Source organism: Leptonotus elevatus, chromosome 1 (assembly GCF_054856555.1).
Source record: "Leptonotus elevatus isolate MCC_2025b chromosome 1, RoL_Lele_1.0, whole genome shotgun sequence".
NCBI lineage: Eukaryota > Metazoa > Chordata > Actinopteri > Syngnathiformes > Syngnathidae > Leptonotus > Leptonotus elevatus.
In genome coordinates, this window is record NC_141239.1 from 27,101,137 (window position 1) to 27,120,809 (window position 19,673).

The following is a 19,673-nucleotide window of genomic DNA, read 5'->3' on the forward strand; positions in this document are numbered from 1 at the left end:
ACATTCCTCAGTTGATTTAGTGGGCATTAAGATTGGGAAGAATGTGTCAAAGCTGTGTGGCGCTGCTGAAAAGCGTCTGGGAGGAGCGCCGCGACCCTCTGACAGCTCGGCCCGACGGATGATTGACACTTTGCTTAGAGTGAGGAGGAGGAAGGGGGCGCGTTGGGGGAGGGACACCTGTTGGATGTACACAATGAGGTCAGTGAGGTGAACACAATGCAAAAATATGATATTCACTCAAAAGTAGTTTACAGACAAAGTGTAAAAAATTTGTCTGGGTGAAGATAGTAGGGAATGCTGCTTTGGGTCTTGCATGCATACTAAAAAATGTTTTATTAATAAAGACGCTGCTCAATAGTTTTGTTGTTGCTTTTTTATTTGCTTAAGATGCTTTGATTGTTGAAAGATAGCTACAGAAAATTAATTTCACATCATTGCATCACCATGAGAGAAATTATTAGTTAAAATTCTTGTTTTCAATATATTTATAACATATAGAACCTGTGCGTTAAAACTTGTGTGTTCACTCTACATTAGCAAAATGGTGCAAAAGCTTTCAGCCGACAAGAACAACAACAAGCTTGTTAAAAATCCTGAGACGCTGTGCGCGTATATACAGTCGGCATAAAAAGTCTACACAAGCCCTGTTCAAATGCTAGGCTTTTATTTTATTTTTACATCCTATTTTGTATTTTTTTGTGTGTGCTTTTTTTCAATTGAGTTGTACAAGTTACAGGTCACAATTGAACAGGGGTGTGTAGACTTTTTATATCCACTGTACACAATATGATCCGCGTTTTACATTGAGAATGTTGTGTCTTTTCTCAAATAATATTTCTGCCACACAGACATCAAATCTTAACATAGTAATTGCACACTTAAATAACCTAGTTGTCATGAAACACTACCTCCAAAAAATCAAAATCAAATTCAGTGGAAAAGGCAAAGCAGCAAGCAAGTAAAGGTGAACTCACGTCATCCGGCTGCACGTAAACATTTTCCTTTTCCTTCCGCAATGAATCCGTCTCAAATGCATGATAAGTGCAAATTGTTGGTTACTGGAGAGACATGCATCATATACAGCCGCCACACTGCATATGAACCATTACAAGACACAATGGAAACACCTTCATGTTGTTGTTTTGGACATTAAGCTATACGACAGCACGGATCAAATGTGGACAAGGGCAAAAGAAAAGAAAAAGAAAAAAAAAGTCGAGAAACCAAATAAGCAATAAATGAGCACCCTGTCTGTGGAAATTTAAAAACCCGCATCCTTGGTCCACAGTACCCTCGCGGGCGTCCCACCCGCAGCCCCGATAAATTGTGTGTGGAGCGCGCCTGCTGGTGCTGCTTTTCGATTGGTATTTTTGGGAGCGGCGTCACACGGTGAGAGAGATGAAGCTGTTGTATCTCTGGATGTTCCTCTTGAGGATCTCCGAGCAGAGACCCAGCACGCGCTCGAAGCGAGGCCGGTCCAGCTTCACGCACTTGAGGGGGCCGCGGGCCACCACCGTGGCCGCCCGGGGACGGTTCAGCAGCAGGGCGATCTCACCTGAAGGGGAGGGACATCCTCGGGTTTGACTACATGTACATACAGTGGCCTATCATACTGCAAATCATCTTTCCCTATTGAAATGACATTAATCTGTTCCGGGCACTTATAAAACACCAACAAATAGGGTGTAAAGTGTTATTTAATAGGACAAATCATACTTTATAGTATTGTACTTTATAAACGCATACAGTAATAGCATAATTAAACTGAATAAAATGAATAAAACAATTTTTGTATTATGAGTATTCAATGGGATTTGTTTTCCTTCCAATTAAATTATTTTTTTTGCCCATTTTTGGGGGGGAAGTGAATGTTTTAACATCATTCTCTTTTTTTTCAATGCACGTTGTAAACAAAAAAAGGGGGAAAAACTAAAGAAGGCAAAGATAGTCGATTTTTCCCGATTTTAAAACTGCTAATGTCAGCCGATTAACCTTTTTTTTATTTTATTTTTTTATTATTATACTAGAATAAATAACACATTTATTGACAAGATGTAATGACGAACCTCTGTATGAATAATTATTTCGCGCAATGTTTTCTTGGAAAACAATTTATTCTCATAACATTTCTATTTAATGCTCATAATATTTCAGCTGTTTGCTGCAGTATTTACTTTATTTTCACAAAATAATTTTTCCCTCATAACATTAAGATTTTTTTCTCATGACATTACAGCTATTGTTATAAAACAACAAATATTAATTCTCATATTTAAATTTCTGCTTGCAGCATGAATATTTTTGCAAGATTTTTTTTACTATTTTTTTTATCGTTAAATTACTTCTTTTTTTTTTTTACTTAATTTTTTTCTTGTGACTTAATTTTTTTTCTTGTGATGTGGAATTTTGTTTTCATAAAATTGCAAAATATGTTCTCACATATTTGTTTTTTTACTTACAATGGTATGATATATATATATTTTTATAACACCCTCCCCAGTCAATAATAAGACGTTGTCTCATAATATAACACCTTCATCTTCATAAAACCACTGTAGCTTTTCTAATTGTTTTACAATACGGTATTGTATACTGAAAACACATTTTAGTACAGCCTTTTCTATCCTGATTTATTCAAATATGTCTCGTTACACACAGTGTGTCTTTTTATTTTCTTGTCTTGCAAAATCAAAATGAAGATCAGATATGTATGTGGGCTTTTTCTCACTTCCAGGATCCAGAGCAACTCACCGAAGTAGTCGGAGGGTCCGAGTCGTCCGACCTCCACATACTCTTCATTGTCAGACCTGCGCTGCAGAACAGAGGCTATTCCCTGGAGACGAGATGGACAAGAAGGAGAATGGGGCGGGGAGAGGGGGGGGGGGGGGGGTTGAAGAAGGAGGGGGAAGGGAGTGTGGAAGGATAGAAAGAAAGAGGAGGGGGAGAACAGGAGGAGTTACTGAATGAAGCTGAACATCATCAGGAGGATTAAGCAGAGGAGAAATTCCTTTGCTTCATAAGACACAGGTGCACGGGATTTGGGCCTCTCTTTTTTTTTGGGTGGCGTTGTATGGAACGGACACCTGTTCCGTGGGAGGCGGACAAACCACAACTCAGATATTCCAAGCAAGGAGGACAATTTGGACGGGATTTGCTTTCTTTTCTCCAGAGTGTCATAAATACAAGCATCTAAACCAGATGACTCACACACAACATGGAAACTACTGCAACGTCCAAGACCAGCGGACCCCCTCAACCTCGCACGCAGACAACATAACATTGAAAACTTTTAAGGGAAATCTGTTTTCCATCGCCTTTGCCCAGAACGAGCGTAGCCCGCAGCTGTTGTTTGGCCCGACGGCTTCCAACAAATGTCCACTTCACTAACATAACATTGGCAAACGCGCTCTCTATATGGATTTTGTCACATGTCTGGAGTTTCACATCAAATCTGGGTAATTGCAAGTAGCTAAAATGTCAGAAGGAAAATGCCGAGTGGGTTCTAAAACAAACCTGACTGCTCCGTTACGCTCCCACTATCTCTAATCCTTCAGCTGAGCAGGCTTGTGATGCTAAATGTGAATATAATGAACCTTAATGAGGAGTTACCAAAACGTGCCAGCTTCCCACCGAGGGCAAATAATGGTTCGACTGTACCTCGGTCAAAAGGAGAAGTGTTTGACTTTTGGGTTGCAACGACACAATTTGGGCATTAAACAAAGCACCTAGTGAAGGTGAGGCTTTCACACGGAAAAATCACGCAATCAGATCATCAGGTGACTTTTCAGAAAGCGACAATTGGCAAGTTCAAACGCAAAAAAGGCATTTCAACTAAACGAGAGCCATGCTTATGAGCTGACTATAAACATTGCTGAACTGAATAACTTAAACAGCCAGTCAACTCTACGCTCTCATTCGCTGGCACCCACGTCACTCACAAGGCCAGGCCCAACTTTTTAAACCCATCTTAAAGTCACAGATAATACAGTAGAACATGATGGTGTAACGAATATTGCCCGTCACCCTAATTTTTTTTTATTTTATATGCCTTTTTAAACATTTCCCCCTGGGGAATGTGTGAGCATGTCTTAACTCTGTGTTTTCTGTTCAAAAGGACTCTTTGAGTTTCCCTCCAGCAGGGACTGGACTTCGTTTTTATAACCCTCAGGAAACGCATACCACAGCTCCGACAGACCTGAAATCCTGTTTGATAAGCAGTCCATAGACCATCTTTTATGGTCTGGCCTATCTACAGGAATTAGCCATGTGTTTTTTTCTTGGGAAATTATGCCCCGTGGAAGGTGTATGGTACAACAGTGCCCTCCAACGGTCACTATCGATTATCCTCAAGAATCCTGCCGCTCCTAATTAATCTGAAGTCTACATAATTCGGGACATACACGGACTCTATGTACTTGACTGACATCAAATAACTCCTGTTGTTTATCTTTGTACACAACTTGTATGTCTATCTCAAATGAATGATGTGTGTAATTTCTGTAGCCACCTAAGTTTAGCTAATTAGTAAGCTTAGCGGATTCAATAACTTTATGATCGGGGTAATGTTTGAAATGTGTTCAGAATGATAAATGAAGCATCTGGTTTGTCAATTCTGATCCAAAATTATCAAATACTATCCCAAAAGCTGTCTCAGGTGCACGGATGGGGTGTGACTCCGCCCCTGTGGGCTACGACCCGATCCCCCTGCTGACACAGCTTTAAAACCAAGCGCGCGAAGGAACTTCTCTCTCTTTCCCTGACGGTCGTTCCTGCAAATCTCTTTTGTTTCCTGGACTCTCTTTCCCCTGAACTGCTAAAGGACTCTCTTGTTCCTGCAACTCACTCCACCTCACGTCTGGCCCCCACAAACTTTTCCTGATCATCACGAGAAACGTGGTCGCTGAGGGTGACCACACAGCTTCTTCCTTTGAGCCACAGCGTCACAAACCGCACATCAAGCAAGGACTCACAAAAACACTGCACATCCCCAAAACGCGCGTGTCTGTTCCAGCCGTGAGTCCGAGGCGCCCCCGCAGCGCTCACACAAGGACCTGCAGACCTCCCAGGCCGCGTGTGCATTACCGGGCAGCATTCCAGCTAGACGTGCGCCAACCAAGGATCGTCCGCTGCCTCCACGCCGCACCTGCACCTGACCAGCAGCCGGAGACCTGTTGCAGCATTCCAGCATTCAACCGAGGATCTTTATCCCCCATCTACCTTCTTTTATCTTAGTTAGTTAGGTTGTAAGTTTTCTTTTTATCTTTGATTCACATTTTTATTCCGTTTCATTAATAGGTTAGGCTGTGACTGATATATGTGTGTTTACTAAATAAATTTGTTGTCTAGAAATTCAATTTCTGCCGAATCATTTGTGTTTACTGAGTGGATTAGTAATTATTTTATGAAAGCAAAGAACTCTATGATTAACTAAAGTAGCAACTTCAGATTATGAATACTTGGTAATAGGATTTTTATCGTTTATTTTGCTCCTACAGCAAAGTCAACGTGGTGCCCCCGAGGTTGCTGAGGAAATTACAACTCCCCTCAGTACCGTCTAAATTTCTCATAAGCCATTACGGCAACCCAAATTATCGCTACATATTGGTGCCCCGTGTGAGGCTTTTTATTAAGAGAAGTGTCCACTCAGAGAAACGCTTTGATTCAGGTTGAACGACTTCACGCAGCGTGTCACTTGCATAGTACTGCCGCTGAGAAGTGCGTGTAGACACCATTTTTGAATTAGTAGATTCACGTCTTTTTAATGTTCACAAGCGTCGGCCGAGCCGCCATCTTGTATGTGTAGTGGTGGCAAGGCTGAGCCGCCATCTTGGGCGGATCAAGAACAGAGTGAATTACTATTGTGAATGAGAAGTGGGAATTGAGTAAGTAAGAGCCGGTTACTGTTTGTGAGAATAGTGACTTGTATTTTGAAGACGTACGTAATATAACTCGAGTTTTGTTGCAACTTGTAAAATTCAGCTGGCTGAATTTGAAGTTGTGCTTTTGTATCCTGGGAATTTAATTCGCTGTGCACCGCGACGTGACGACGCTGTCTTATGTACCTCGGAGTAGCTACCCGAGGCTAACGTAACGGCTTTAGGGTATTGTCCCCGTTTTTCCTCCCGATCGTGGGAGACGTATTGGGTGTGATTGTTTTATCGCGAGCCCAATAACAGCTCGGCCGCCGCCGTACCCCTGTATTCTGGGACGCCAGATGTGTACCTCGCCCGCCCGCTCACAATGTGGTGCCTTTGTCCTTGTGAATTTGAGCTGTCTGTGGTTCAGAAGACTGCTACTTGCCAGGCTGCAAAGCCTGCTCGCTAGTCGTCCAGTTATTGAACCTGCCTCTAGGCTGACCGCCTCTTGTAGGCCCAAAGGCTATTAGACGAGTGTATCGTGGCCCACCGGCCGCAACAGAGTTGTTCTCCACTCGCTTGCCTAAGAGCTCACCGCCCGTTGGTTTGCTAAGCTGACCGCTGTTGCAAGCGTCAGTTTGCTCCGCTGGTAAGTATTAAAGACGGTTGCTAGTTACATGTGCTAACTCATTAACTCTATTGAATTACGTGACGAACCATATGCTAAGCATACGCCGACTTTGATTTCAATCCCGTGTTGATGACAATTCTTGATGTTTGGTATGACTACTGTAGTGAATCAACCAATTGGCTAGTATTGCTAACAAATAATGACTAGAAGTTAACATATTATGGTTTACAGTCTATTTGGCTACCGACGCTTGGTGGAACACATAAAGGTACGATCCTAGCCCGTAACACCGATAGCGCTATGTGGAATTAGACTAAATAAACCGTGAAATGATTGGCACCGGTAATTCAAAGTTTATGCACACTTAAAGTGTTGTGATACTTCTGAATGACATGCTGCGTGAAATCAGTTCTTTAGTGTCTCAGCTAGTTATGAAAAGCTTTCTACACGTTTTGTTTCTTCTCTTAAATTTTTTTTGTTGGGGGGGGGGGGGGGGTTTCATTCCCCTAGTTACTCAGAATTTGATTATAGCATTATAGCCCTAGGATAGGTTCGCGTTTTTTTTTTTGCGCCTGTCTCAGGCCCTTGCCTGTTTCTGGGACCAGAGTCCCTTAGTAGCTAATACAGCACCTAGTGAAACACCCCAGTTAACTGAATACACATATACGTACAATGGTAACCCCAAGTAAAAAAATATATATATATATACCTGCACGTTATTGTGTTCAAAAGGGATGGGCGGGTATCGATACCAGGTATCGGGCCGGTATGGGCCTTATTTATTATTTTTATTATTATTTATAAATTGGATAGTAAGTAGAATATTTGAGTCTAAAAATATTCGATAGATGCAGTCCGTCATTTCTTCAGAACAACAAGAAGTTATAGTTCAGTAAAGTTCAAGTGTTACTCCTGTGAAACAGCCAGGATAGAAAATAGACGAGCATCTCTCCAATCGGAAATAATGGCCCCTGCTCTGCATTGCATCCAACTAATGCTTTTAGTGTTGACAGTCGGTTCGGAAGTTTATTTCAAGTCATAAACCTGAACCAATTTATCTGGTGTAAATCCTATATCTACAAAGCACACACACACACACACACACATGGTGGCTTGTTAAGGACCACAGGCGCAAACAAAGGCGAGCGTGTACCCTACTTTCAAACATTCTCCTGATGTCTTCATCGCTCAGCCTGCTTTTCATTATGCACAACTGGCAAGTGCGAGCAAAGATGTCGAGCGAGGTGTGTGCAAGCATGAGGGCGACAGTGAAGGACACCGCATGGGACAGCGTGAGACAGTGAGACTGGAGTCACTTGAAAATACACGTGAAAAGACAGCAAACCAATCAATCAGATATGGACACTGCATCAAAATCTGGCGAACACTTTGTACATCCTTCGGGTGACAAAACCGGCAGGGGAGAGAGAACAAAGCATCTCAACCAGACTTGATGAATAGAATTCAAAAGTGCACACGTGATTTCTAGTGCAGGACCCTGAAGCCATTTTGCGAGTCAACTCAATCTCTCCCCACTTACCTCCCCTCTCGCTTCCCTTACTGCCCGCTTTGACTCATCCCTCCCTCTCTGGTCTCCATCCCAGGAGGCCGAGTCTCCTGACCCCGTGTGAAAGCCAGCAACACGCATTCCACCAAAGTCCGCCCGGCTCTGGGAAAGTTGGGCTCGCCGCATTCAAGGACAAGAGGAGGAAGCGAGAGAGCTGCTTAGGGGCTAAAAATGCAAGATGGACAGGAGGAAGGGATCAAGCGTCATGTGATGAGGGGGAAAAAAAAGAAGAGGAAATATTGTTGATGTTTAATGAGCAAGAAAAGAGAACAGAAATGGCTGATCCCACACTCATCAAAAGTAAATTCAGAATCGGAAAAATGTGGTCATTTAATTTAATTATGTTCAGCGAGTGTCACAGGATTTTAGTTTTTTTTGTGACACCTGTTCCCAGAGAAGGAAAAACACTCGCACTCACGTGCATTATCAACATTATTGTTTTACTACACAGTACTCTGGGTCCGCAAATAGCAAAAAAAAAAATGTAACTGGTGACCAACCTAAAAAAATTGCCAATACGAAGAGTTTAAAACAATAAATATACCACAAATTACCATACCAAAACACTATCAATATAATCTCAAACTCACCAAACTGACTCAAAAATAAGTCGCTTATAGATGATTTGATTTGGACAAAACTGCACCGGAAGTTTTCATGTATGTCACCTTCACAACCTGGAAAGATGCCAAATGTCCAGCAATAACAAGACCTATGTTGTTGGTTAGCTTCAGTTTTTGTACGCACCCAGCAGAGCAAAGACTCTCTGTAACTTCTCCTAACAACCCAGGCTAAACTTGTGATTTTAAATGTGAAAAGGGCACTTTACAAATACAGTTTTATTTGATAATCTTAGCTCCTCCGGATGAACAAAGATCCTAGAAAAGTTGATATGTATGACTTCAACGCACTTCTTTGACAGCAATTATTGCTTTTGTTTGAGTTTTTCAGTGAATAACTGAGGACGGAAAAAATTAATGGGTGAATAGCAAACAAGTTTATTAGGGGTGGGCGAGTACCGATACCATGTATTGGTATCAAGTCGATACACTGCCTTATTTCAAGGTATCAGTACTTGCAATAATGACCAATACAGATCTATAGATCTTTCTGGATTTAAAAAAATAATAAAAAATACCGGTACATGTACCAAAAGTACTCGTGGCATCGGTACTCGGTGTTGGCACCAAGTGAGTACTGAAGAGTTGAGTACTTGTACTAGTGTTGGTCTGAAAAAAAAAAGTGGTATCTAACATCCCTAAATTTTGTTTGTGCGAATGAATCATCATTCATCATTAAAGTTAAGACTTAAGTGAGTTTTGACACGTTACAATGAACAGATAGGCCCTAAACTGTCCTGGACATGTTTGTTATGATTTGTATTGAAACTGATTATTTATATTTCCATTTAAAAACTAATCAGATTACAATTTGTGTCGCACAAGTGGTTCTGCTGTACGTCCAGGACAAACTGGAATGTTCCGCTTCCCTCCCAAAACTTTGCCTACTCCTCTTCTGCTGCTCCATTTTATAATCCTCCAGATTCCTCAACATATTTGCCTTTCTCCTGCAGGCAGAATGATGACTCACGCATTACTAACTGTTTTATCAGTGTCCCAAACCCCAAATGGATTCATTGCTTTGTATACACATGCACAAAAATGGCTTGTAAGAGTTGTGTAGTTACTGGAGGCTTCCACAACTTGGTGAGAAAATATGAGGCCAACATATGTGGTGCGGTTTATACAGTAAATACTTGAGCAGGGAGGTTTGCAATGTTATGCTAACTCATCCGATTTCATATGAAAGAAGGTTAGCCGAGTGGAAGGTTTGGAGGGGTGTCAGGTGAAGAAAGAAGGGGGACATGTACTGTAGCCATGCATCACTCAGCACTTTGGATAAATCCCTCTTTCTGTGGCTTAGCTGCACCTCGCCGCTCCCACCAACAACAGCCGAGCGCTCACAAAGACGACTGCGGGGCTCAGAACCAGACGGAAAGACGTAACGACAATGTGAGAAAGACGGACAGGCCGCTCTGAGAAAACGGCAGATTGCATCCACCGCCGGCCCACACAGGACCCTCTTGACTCGAGTATTGTGATTGTGGAGTTAATCAAGAGTGTGTTAAGATGACAGGCAGGGGGGGCCGTTATGGAGCTGCGCCAAGGGCCCCAGCTCAACAGGGTGTCCTGTATGGAGAGGGGGGAGCTACCCCGTACACAAAAATCCTGGTTGAGGGTTTTTATAGCGTACTGGTGGAAGTAAAACACAGACAGAAAAGAGCCCACTAACATCCCTGGAAGTATATGACCCCGTGTGGGTTCCACTCCGAAAGTACCTCTGTGATGATGAAGAAGTCATCACCGGGCTCGCCTTGTACCACGATCTTCTCTCCATCCTCAAACTGGACCGGCTCCAGGGCATCGGCCACAGTCAGACGCTCCCATTTATCCAAAGACTCTGTGATTGGAAAAAAACACATATCGTATGATGAACAAGGTAATCTGCAGATTTCTTGCCTCCTTTTGTTGGCCTTCTAGGAACACTTTAAAAACCCGGAAAAAGGGAATCCAGAGATTTCTTTTTATTTTATTTTTTAAATACGTTTGAAATTAATTACTGAAAAAAACTAGGTAGTGCTCAATTGTGGAGGTGTAGCATTAAACTGTTTTTCACCATTTGGAAAGTGACTGTCCTTCAGATAGTCTGCGAGCATGGCTGTTTTAGAGTGCCTTGTTGTTGGCTGTGAGTGCCACAGTCAGAAAGGCAGAAGTGCCAGTAGAATTTTAATAGTTTTTTTCTTCTCTGCCTTCACAGCGAGTGTTAGGATCAGGGCTTTGTGCTTGAGAGTGCCTCGTTGTCGACGATGAGTGTTGCGTATGCCACGGTGAGAAAGGAGGAAAGACCACTTAAAAAAAAAAGTCCAACTTGACTGCCAGTATGTGAATGCGGCTTCAGTCTGGCGTGGCCACTATAGAGCACCTTGTTGTTATGGCATGGAAAAGCCATGAGGGATTTATTATTCCATTCACCAGAGGCTTTAAGCGGATACATTTTTGTTGCTCAAACATGTGGCTCTATAGAGGCAAAAGAAAGTTGCGAGACACGGTAGCATCCATTTCTCCATGTCGTAGTACTGGAATTTGATTGACAGTTGACCTGAGCTTGATTCTTTGTGATTTTGAAGCCTCATTTTATATATTATTTATCTATTCAAATTTGTCAGGGTTGTTATAACACTCTTACCTGCGTCGTGTTAAATTTATAAGGAATTTATTTTCACTTTATAGTGATTTTAAGGACTTCTAAGCTCAAAGCAACCAAGTTGCTACAGAAAGAATGTTTCAAACACAAGCTCTTCTAGTTTTCAAAAGATTGTTGCCTAATCCGAACAGTTTACATGTGGAATGTGCGGAGAAAAGACTCCCCTGCATTAGCATTGGCATTCAATTTAAAGGCGCAAAAGTAGAGCGAAAACTCTTTGTCCCACACTATTGTACCCAGTAACTGATCCCTGTGCGTGTGTATGTGTATATTGTGAATGTGCGGGATTAAGTAAGGTGAAGTTTGGTGATCTTGGAGGTGTCTAGTGTCCCCTCAAGTGGGGCCGTGGCGTCTACGGGGCCCCAGATGGATGTCGTGCGTCTGGCAAGCGGGGTCCCATATAGGTGATCCTTAACAGCCTTGCAGGTAACACGATACACAAATGTGGTGACTAAAAGAACCGACATTTCACGCTCAGTCGCGCCTAGCCCTACATGGTACGCACACGCGGAATTGCCTGTCGGGATGTTGGCGGCATTGTACGCGTGTGTTTGTGTGTGACAAAGTGCATGTAGCTCAAACGCCCACCAACCTCCACAACATCAAGGGCTTGTACCCAATTTCGTGGCTATCTAAAAAATCAAAGACAAACAAAAACACCAGCGCCTCCTGCCCCTCCTCCGATTCACGGTGGTGGAAAGCGACAGAAAGAGGAATGAAGAGGGGCAAAGCACTTTGGCGAGGGAGAAAGACGAGCCTCGACAGGCAAAAGAAGAAAGGAGGCGAATGAAAGGGAGTGGGATCCTGCCGAGACGTTCTGAGACTTGAATTGAGTGTATGTGTTTACTCAGCCAGCTAATAACTCTGTACAGGGGGCACGGCCTCAACGCCATACACCACGCAGATGATCAGGTGGAAGGGACGAGATGTCAGGTCCAATTGTGACGTCTTTTCAGAGTCTGAATGAATCTCATTTGCCACTGCTTGAAACTGAATCATCTGCGCAGGGCTGTTATTACCCAAATTCCAATGCTAAAGAGAGGCTCAGCTTAAATGGAGGGGGAGAAATGCCAACATGCTGAAAGTCGGCATAGTTCAAGCACCTCACACTCAGAGTATGTATATAAATATGTATGTATGGTATAAGCAGAGTGTGTCATAAAAGAAAATGTGTGTTGCGATCATGAGAAAATCTCAGCTGTTTCTGTTTTAGATTAGAGGTGTTACAGAAAATATATATATATTAGCGTCAAAATCATGTTTATGGTCACAAAAAGCTTGTTTTGGGTCAAATCAACCCACGTTCCACTGCTGATTACTCAAGAACAGAAAAAGATCAACCTTTTTTTTTCAGAAAAAAAAAAGTGAACCAATCTTTTCTTTGGTAGGCTCGATTATAATACTGTCATAGAACACAATATTCTGTGGGCCTTGAAAGATGAGTACAAAAGCTCTAGAACCGTTGGCAATGTAGGGCACTGAGCTTCAGAAATGGCTGGCAGTGAATGAGTCAAGTGTATATAGGGGAATTGTTCTAAGATAAAGTCGTAAAAATTGGATTTTAAGGTCAAAGTTTAATGAGGGAGGTAAGTTGCACTTCCAAAATACAACTTTTAAAATTACACCTTTATTCTTGAAAAACAGAAATATATTCTGGGAAAAAATATGCATTTTGTTAAAAATCAAAAAGGACTCTCTTTGAAACATAATGCTTTTTGGTCTAAAAATGTGTGATACATTAAAACCATAACATGAACAGCACTCGCCATATTTAATTGCTTGCCCTCTGTGACATTAATGCAGCAGACACGTGCAGACACATTCGTACTATGGCTAAGGAAAACGCGTCATGCATTCCACAGCTACATTACATGATATACTGTGTATAGTATACTACTTACACACTATGCACGCACTGCACAAACACTTACCAAGGATGGAGACCTTGCTGAGGAACTCCTCATACATCTTCCGCTTCCTTAGAGTGCTGCCCTGTAAAAACAAGACAGGAGTGAGATGCATAGATATCATCATTGACCTATATACTACATGCAGACACAAATTATCTGGGATGAGCAACGATATCGATTTATGGATCAAATGTTATACAGATGACTTTCACATATAGACCAATGCCTTTGTACTAAGGATAAGGATACGCTTGTTGACATAAGATACATTTGAGGTACTTCTAAATGACAGGGAGTCCTCCTTTCATTCACAATGGAATATTTATTTTTCCACAAAGCCCATAAAGCATGCTAAAAATTGCTTTATCTTTTATTACGTCCCACTTGTCATTAAGTCTTACCATATATGGTTGGAGTAAGATGTGCCCCTCTTCTCCAAAGTTCAAAAAAGGGGCCCATGATGCTTATTTAGCTCGGCATAATGACACAATCAGAGCAGTAAAATACTGGAAAAATAATAATAATAAAAGTGCAGGTGCTTTAATGTGGTCATATGAGTGAAGGCTGTTTGATCTGTGTTCCATGTGCAAGTGTGTGTAAGTGTGTGTGTGTGGCCCGTCCCACCCACCAGGCAGGGGATTTCCCCGTCCGTGAGCATCCTGACAAGTCTAAACCCAAAAGACACCTTTCCCTTAACTTGCTTCCTTCCATCACTCACACAACTACAGTCTTGTATGTGGCGGAACGTCAAAGGAAAAAGTGAGGAAGGGGAATCAGGCAAAATACGGAAATGATATCTATTGACTGCTAGTGCGGTTCCTTTAATTTCATATCATTTGGCATAAATGGGAGGAATGTGCTCTCAAACTAATCTTATAAACAACCGCATTAAATACATTCTACGTCTCCCTCCTGTATAAATGATCAGTGTGTGTGCACGTCTGTCCCTCAATAAGTAAGCACACACAGATGTCTAATAGGAGCGCAGTGTTCATTTTGATTTTTGCAGTCAAACTTGACGGTACAATTAACATCAAGTGAAAGCGGAGTAAAAATAAAAAGGCCAAATAAGGAGAAGTTTAAAAAGACAAAGCATGCTGGGTAGAATAAATAAGTCTCTAAGGAACATAAATATGAATGCACACAATATTGTTGGTGATTCAGTGCTGCTTTTTTGTTTAGCAACAACATTCAAATGGGGATGGCTGTTAAAATCTTTCATGTTTAATGTCTTTACTTTAATGTCCTGTCTGCTGCCACCGCTGGACTGTAATTCTAGGTGGCATTGCAACATGTTTGGCCAACAAGGCGACCCATTTTTTATTTATCTGCACGGGTTCAAGAGTACAAAAATAAACTGGTAGTGGATGACGATACCCGCTAGCTTAGGCTATTCTAAATGCCGCTGGTAACCAACAATGAGACCGGTAGCACGTCTATCAACTATTGTAGAATAAAAGCGCATGTGAAATTGAACGTATAAATGCTTAATATTTTAAAGCCTGGCTATTACGTTATTGAAGAGAAAAATCTGTACACGGCTTCCATTATTTACATCTACAATCAGCATTGCGGTGAGTTTTGAATTACTCAACTCAACTTTCATCACATTGTTGACTACAAAATATCTTCATTTTTATTTTAAGGAAAAATAATGTATCTATTTGAAGGAGGTGTTTATTTTTTAGATAATTGGGGCACACCATTTATTAGAGGGACGAAGCGTATTTAAGGAAATGGTACTGGGAAAAGATCTAACCATAAAACCACCTCATGCATTTCACCCCCATCACCGTCCTGCGGTTAAAGATGAACCATGCTCATGTCAGCGTTTCCTCTTTGAGGTGTGGTCGTCAAAGAGTTGAGGTGTGGCGCAAAGCCAAACTAAACCCGTTGCGCCTTATTGCCATCACTTTTATCTCCAGTACAGTCCACCATCATTCCTCCTCATCTCTGCATGTCTTCTATTGGTCCTGTTGCCGGGCTTTGTACGCAGGTGCAGATCAAGGTGACTTGTGGTAGGTGCTGCATTTAGAGGCATTACTTTGCAATCTCTCAAAATCTTGATTCGATGTTTGATTTGATGTCTGCTCAAGCAATGTGCTCTTTTCAAAATATATTTATGGAGTCTGAGAACCTCTCTAATGTTCTGAACTCCCTTTTCTATGCCAGTGTTGTTGGTTGTTGAGGAGTTGGGCCAAAATCAAGAACTGTTTGGACGTAGCTTAACTGACATTTTCTTTAGACAATTATTTTTGCCCAATTAATAAACAAGACGATTCATTCCAAATGACCATCCTAATTTTTAAAGCGTGAATATACAGTATATACTGGTAAATGTCCTTTGAGGGATGGCAAAAATTCTCCATGGGAACATTAAGAGTTACATTGGAAAACATGAAGCCTAGTTATTTGAGAGTCATGTGAAATATTTTTTCCCCATAATAAATATACAATAATAGTGTCACAGACTTACTACTGTAAGCGCCTGACATTTCCATGCAACTGCCATGGAGGAGGTCTAACCTTTAATTGCTGTCATTAAACCGCACATAATGTGCATTGATTTTCACCCTAAAGGCATTGGCAGAATACCAAACATTAAATAAAAAGTCCTTGCAAATAACTGAGAGCAATAATTAACTGCAGATTTACTTAGTGGAATTTCACTTTACTGGAGGGAAAGGCAGAATAAGGGAAAGGGAGCGTTTTTGAAGGAAGAAAAGGTTACCAGGGCTAATGTGCCCTACGTGAAACTATGTGCTGGAGCGGTGACATGAGGGCAAGGCGGGCCAAAACCAACTGCAAAACGTCCCCGAGCATAAATCATTACAAACTAACTGACACAAATGTTCAGTGCTCAGGAAGACAGGTGTTTGAAAGGTAAATGGGAGGCGGTGGAATTTAATTGGAGAAAGGTGTCAGCTCAACACGAGAGGAAGTCATTATTACATCAGCAAAAATTTGTGCCGGTGACAGCTCGGGCTGAACCACATCTAACGTAAATCCTCAAACAGAGACCATCCTTCGAAAAAGGATACCTAGTCCGTCATACGCGTGGATCAATATCACCACAAATGTCCTCGTCAGAATCAGTCAACATGAAAATGTAGTCGAATATGCGGAGGTCTTTTTATAAATGGCCAAACACAAGTACACAAGTCCCTTCAAATGCTATTCCTTGATAAAATGGGTCATTTTGAGCAAATCAAATTAATATCCACTCTGTAATGATATTTTTAGTGACATTTTTACCAGTATTCTATCTGCAACATTGTATTTACAACAGAGGTTGAAAGAGTGGAAAGTTGCAGATTAAATGCAATTTTTTATCATGTTATGTGTATGTTTCGATGTTGTCAAGCTCAACATGTCCACTCTGTCATAGTGAGATATTCACTGATAGGAAAACCTTTCAGAAATTAGAAATATATATGTTAAACAGTGCACAGTCATGTTGCTAACTGTATTATGTGGCTAAGTCCACCATGTACTCATTAACTACTACAATTTGACGAAAATGTCCACCCTGTCATTGTGCAATCTGTCAAAAAGCTTTTTTAAAGGTACTTGAACAACTTTTTATTTCACCACAGTACGTACTCAATTCTAGTTTCATTTAACGTACGTCGTATGGCTAATAAACACATCATATAATGTAAACCATTTGTTGTACAAATGGAGGAACCTAGCCGCTACTTAGATGAGATATGCTAAACAATTAGAGTAGAAAAACTCCAGTTTAGCACATGAGTTCACCCTCTGTCATCCTTCTCCTCCCCTTCATCTGATCAAATAATTACATTAAAATAAGACGTGATTAGATTGCAAAATTCCACTTAATTAGAATCTAACAGAGGCCTTTTATTATTTCAGGCTAACAGGCCACCCGCAAACAAAGGCACAAGTATGAAAACCATATACTGTACAACACTGGGTGACTCCAGGTGGCAAAAAGTGAAGTCATTACAGCTGCTATTACTTTTCCACATAATTTGTGTTCAGTCTGGCAAGTGTTGGACCGGTACTGACGGCAGCCAGATAAGCAAACTTTATTGAGTCAGTGAGTACTGCAGTATGAAGTGCGCACCCTCCGGTTGAATAAGCCAACCTTAATTAATAATAATAAACAGGCCTCACATAAAATACGTAACTCTGTAGTGTCTTCTCTGAGGAGTGGGAACGCAATTTGTTTAACACATCTCAGACCAAAAGTTTTATGACAGGAGAAATAAACTTTAAGCAGCAGCAGCAGTAGCAAACCACCCAATCCTGCGGGACACAAATTTGAACTACATGAGTGTGGCGAGTGTGTTATTGTGTTACCATGAGGATGCGACGGTAGCTGTCGCGGTCAATCCCCCACAGTTTAAGATCAGTCTTGGCCTTCACTGTGGCGGCTCTGGGAGTGCCGTAAATCAGGGCCAGCTCGCCGAAACTACCACCCTCTCCAATGTTGGTCACCCATTCCCCGTTCACATACACCTGTTGAGAGATCAAGAGCAGGGCAGATGATGTTAAAAATTGCAGGTCAAAATGCACTTTGAATGAGCAAGAGCCAACACTAAACAATAAAATGTGCTTTCTTACTTTTGTAACAACAACAGAGTATCACCTACTTAAATTTTGATCCCGGAACAGTGTTGCAATGTACAATACAGTATACAGACTAAATATATCACGCTGTTCAATGAAAAGTACAGTAGCGTAAATGTGGAGTCTCAAAAGTATGTCTCCAGACAATGGGTTGCAGTTTTTCAGTTTCAAGTGTGAGCGAATCGCTCGTCAGGTGCGCCGGTGTGAGTCACCAATTGTATTTTTTTTCATGACTGTCCAGTTCAGGTACGTTCGACCATCCAACTCATGCAGCGGGTCTTCCAATAAATACGTAGAGCTATTGCTATCCTGCTCACAAAATCCACATGGGAAACTAACTGAATCATGGTGACCTGTATTGAACTGTATATTGCAAGAAACGTGACTTTACACTTTCCATTTAATCAGCTCCAATCTGTTTAATCAAGAGTTGTTTTGTTGTTTGATTAAAGTAGGGTGTTCTACATGACTTTTGGCGTGCATGCACTATGTTGGACTTTTTGCAAACAGTTTTGCCTCAATAATCGTCTGCTAATTTTGTGTTGTTGTTCATCAACATTCTTATTCACCTTAAAGTCCCCTCTCTGACTCTTCTTGACTCCCTCCTAAGTTTCCGGGCAATGTGATACACTTTCTTGGCTTGTCCCTAAGTATTTGATCCCTGCTAAGCCATCAGATGAGACCCTCTAAAAGACCCTCTATCCCTCTTGTCTACCCATCAATGCCTTTTTCATCCCTGCTTTTCTTCTCTTGTTAGTCCTTCCCTTTGATTTGAAGGTCTACTTTCAGATCTGAACGCACATAAATCAAAATAGTGGCTGACGTAACATGCGCGTGTTCTACCCTACCACTGACAATATAAACTCATCCACTCTCTGATTCAGTTACACTTTTACACGAGGGCACACAATGCACTATCCTGTTGACTTAATAACACAAAAGGCAGAAACAGAGGCACAGAGGGAGAGTTTCATTCATCTGGTGGCTGCTGTGAAGCGACCATTGTTGCAGGGTGATCATTCAAGGTTCAGTTGACCAGGAGACTTAATAGTCACTACAACCATGGAAGACTTTAAAAAGATGATTATGGTGGTTATGTCAGAAGAATTTGGGGGAAGTGCAGTCTCAATAGTTTTCTGACTTTGTCACCTAAATGGTCTCGTAGATCAAGTATCCATAAAGGATAGATGTTGGGGTGGAGTGAAACACACTGTAAATCAGACTCAGACTCCAAATTATTTGAGTGGTTAAGATGTACAGAATCTGTAAAGCTGTGGTGGGAATTATGTCAACAACTGTTGTAAGTGTTGTTGGTGGTTGCACTGACTGTGTGTGCATTTTCAAATGACTTGCAGTTCTATTTGTTTTACTTTTAAAGCAATTATACCATTTTGTTCCCAAATGCCATACCCAGTGAAAAACAAAGGGGGAAAAGCATGCGCTTGCAAAATAATTGCTTGTGTCGGTATAAAAGTTATAAAGTTATAAAGCTAACTTAGAAAAGACAACACACAACCTAAAAATTGTTGATACAGTGCAAAATGTAAATTAAAATCATCACATTATATCAAACACGACTAAAATCAAGCAGTGGTAACACAATATGTTCCATGACATTTGTTAACTTCTAAGTTGTTCTAATAAAAAAAAAAAAGCTTCCATCCCATAATACTGTATAAAGTGAATTAATTTGTTCCTGGCTAAAGCATTTGCCATCATAAAACCTTTATTAATTATGGTTAATTGTAAGGGGATGTTTGAGACGGCTAATGAGATACTATAAAAAAGCCATGCCATCGAATTGCATTTTTTGGGGCACAGGCTAATAACTAGATAGCTAATAATGCGTC

General features: G+C 41.2%; 1 protein-coding gene across 4 annotated transcripts in view; it reads right to left on the reverse strand.

Annotated features, from left to right (window-relative positions):
* Positions 1–364: 364 nt before the first annotated feature.
* Positions 365–19,673, reverse strand: part of prkar1b (protein kinase, cAMP-dependent, regulatory, type I, beta) — a 78,085-nt gene continuing 58,776 nt past the window's right edge. For all 4 annotated transcript variants that reach the window (XM_086088062.1, XM_086088054.1, XM_086088037.1 and 1 more), the window contains 5 exons: positions 17,554–17,712; positions 13,249–13,309; positions 10,392–10,513; positions 2,752–2,833; positions 365–1,555 (listed from right to left, as the gene is read on the reverse strand). In XM_086088062.1, coding sequence (XP_085944188.1) covers positions 1,383–1,555; positions 2,752–2,833; positions 10,392–10,513; positions 13,249–13,309; positions 17,554–17,712 — 597 coding nt within the window. In that variant the 3' untranslated portion in view covers positions 365–1,382. The remainder of the gene's footprint in view (positions 1,556–2,751; positions 2,834–10,391; positions 10,514–13,248; positions 13,310–17,553; positions 17,713–19,673) is intronic.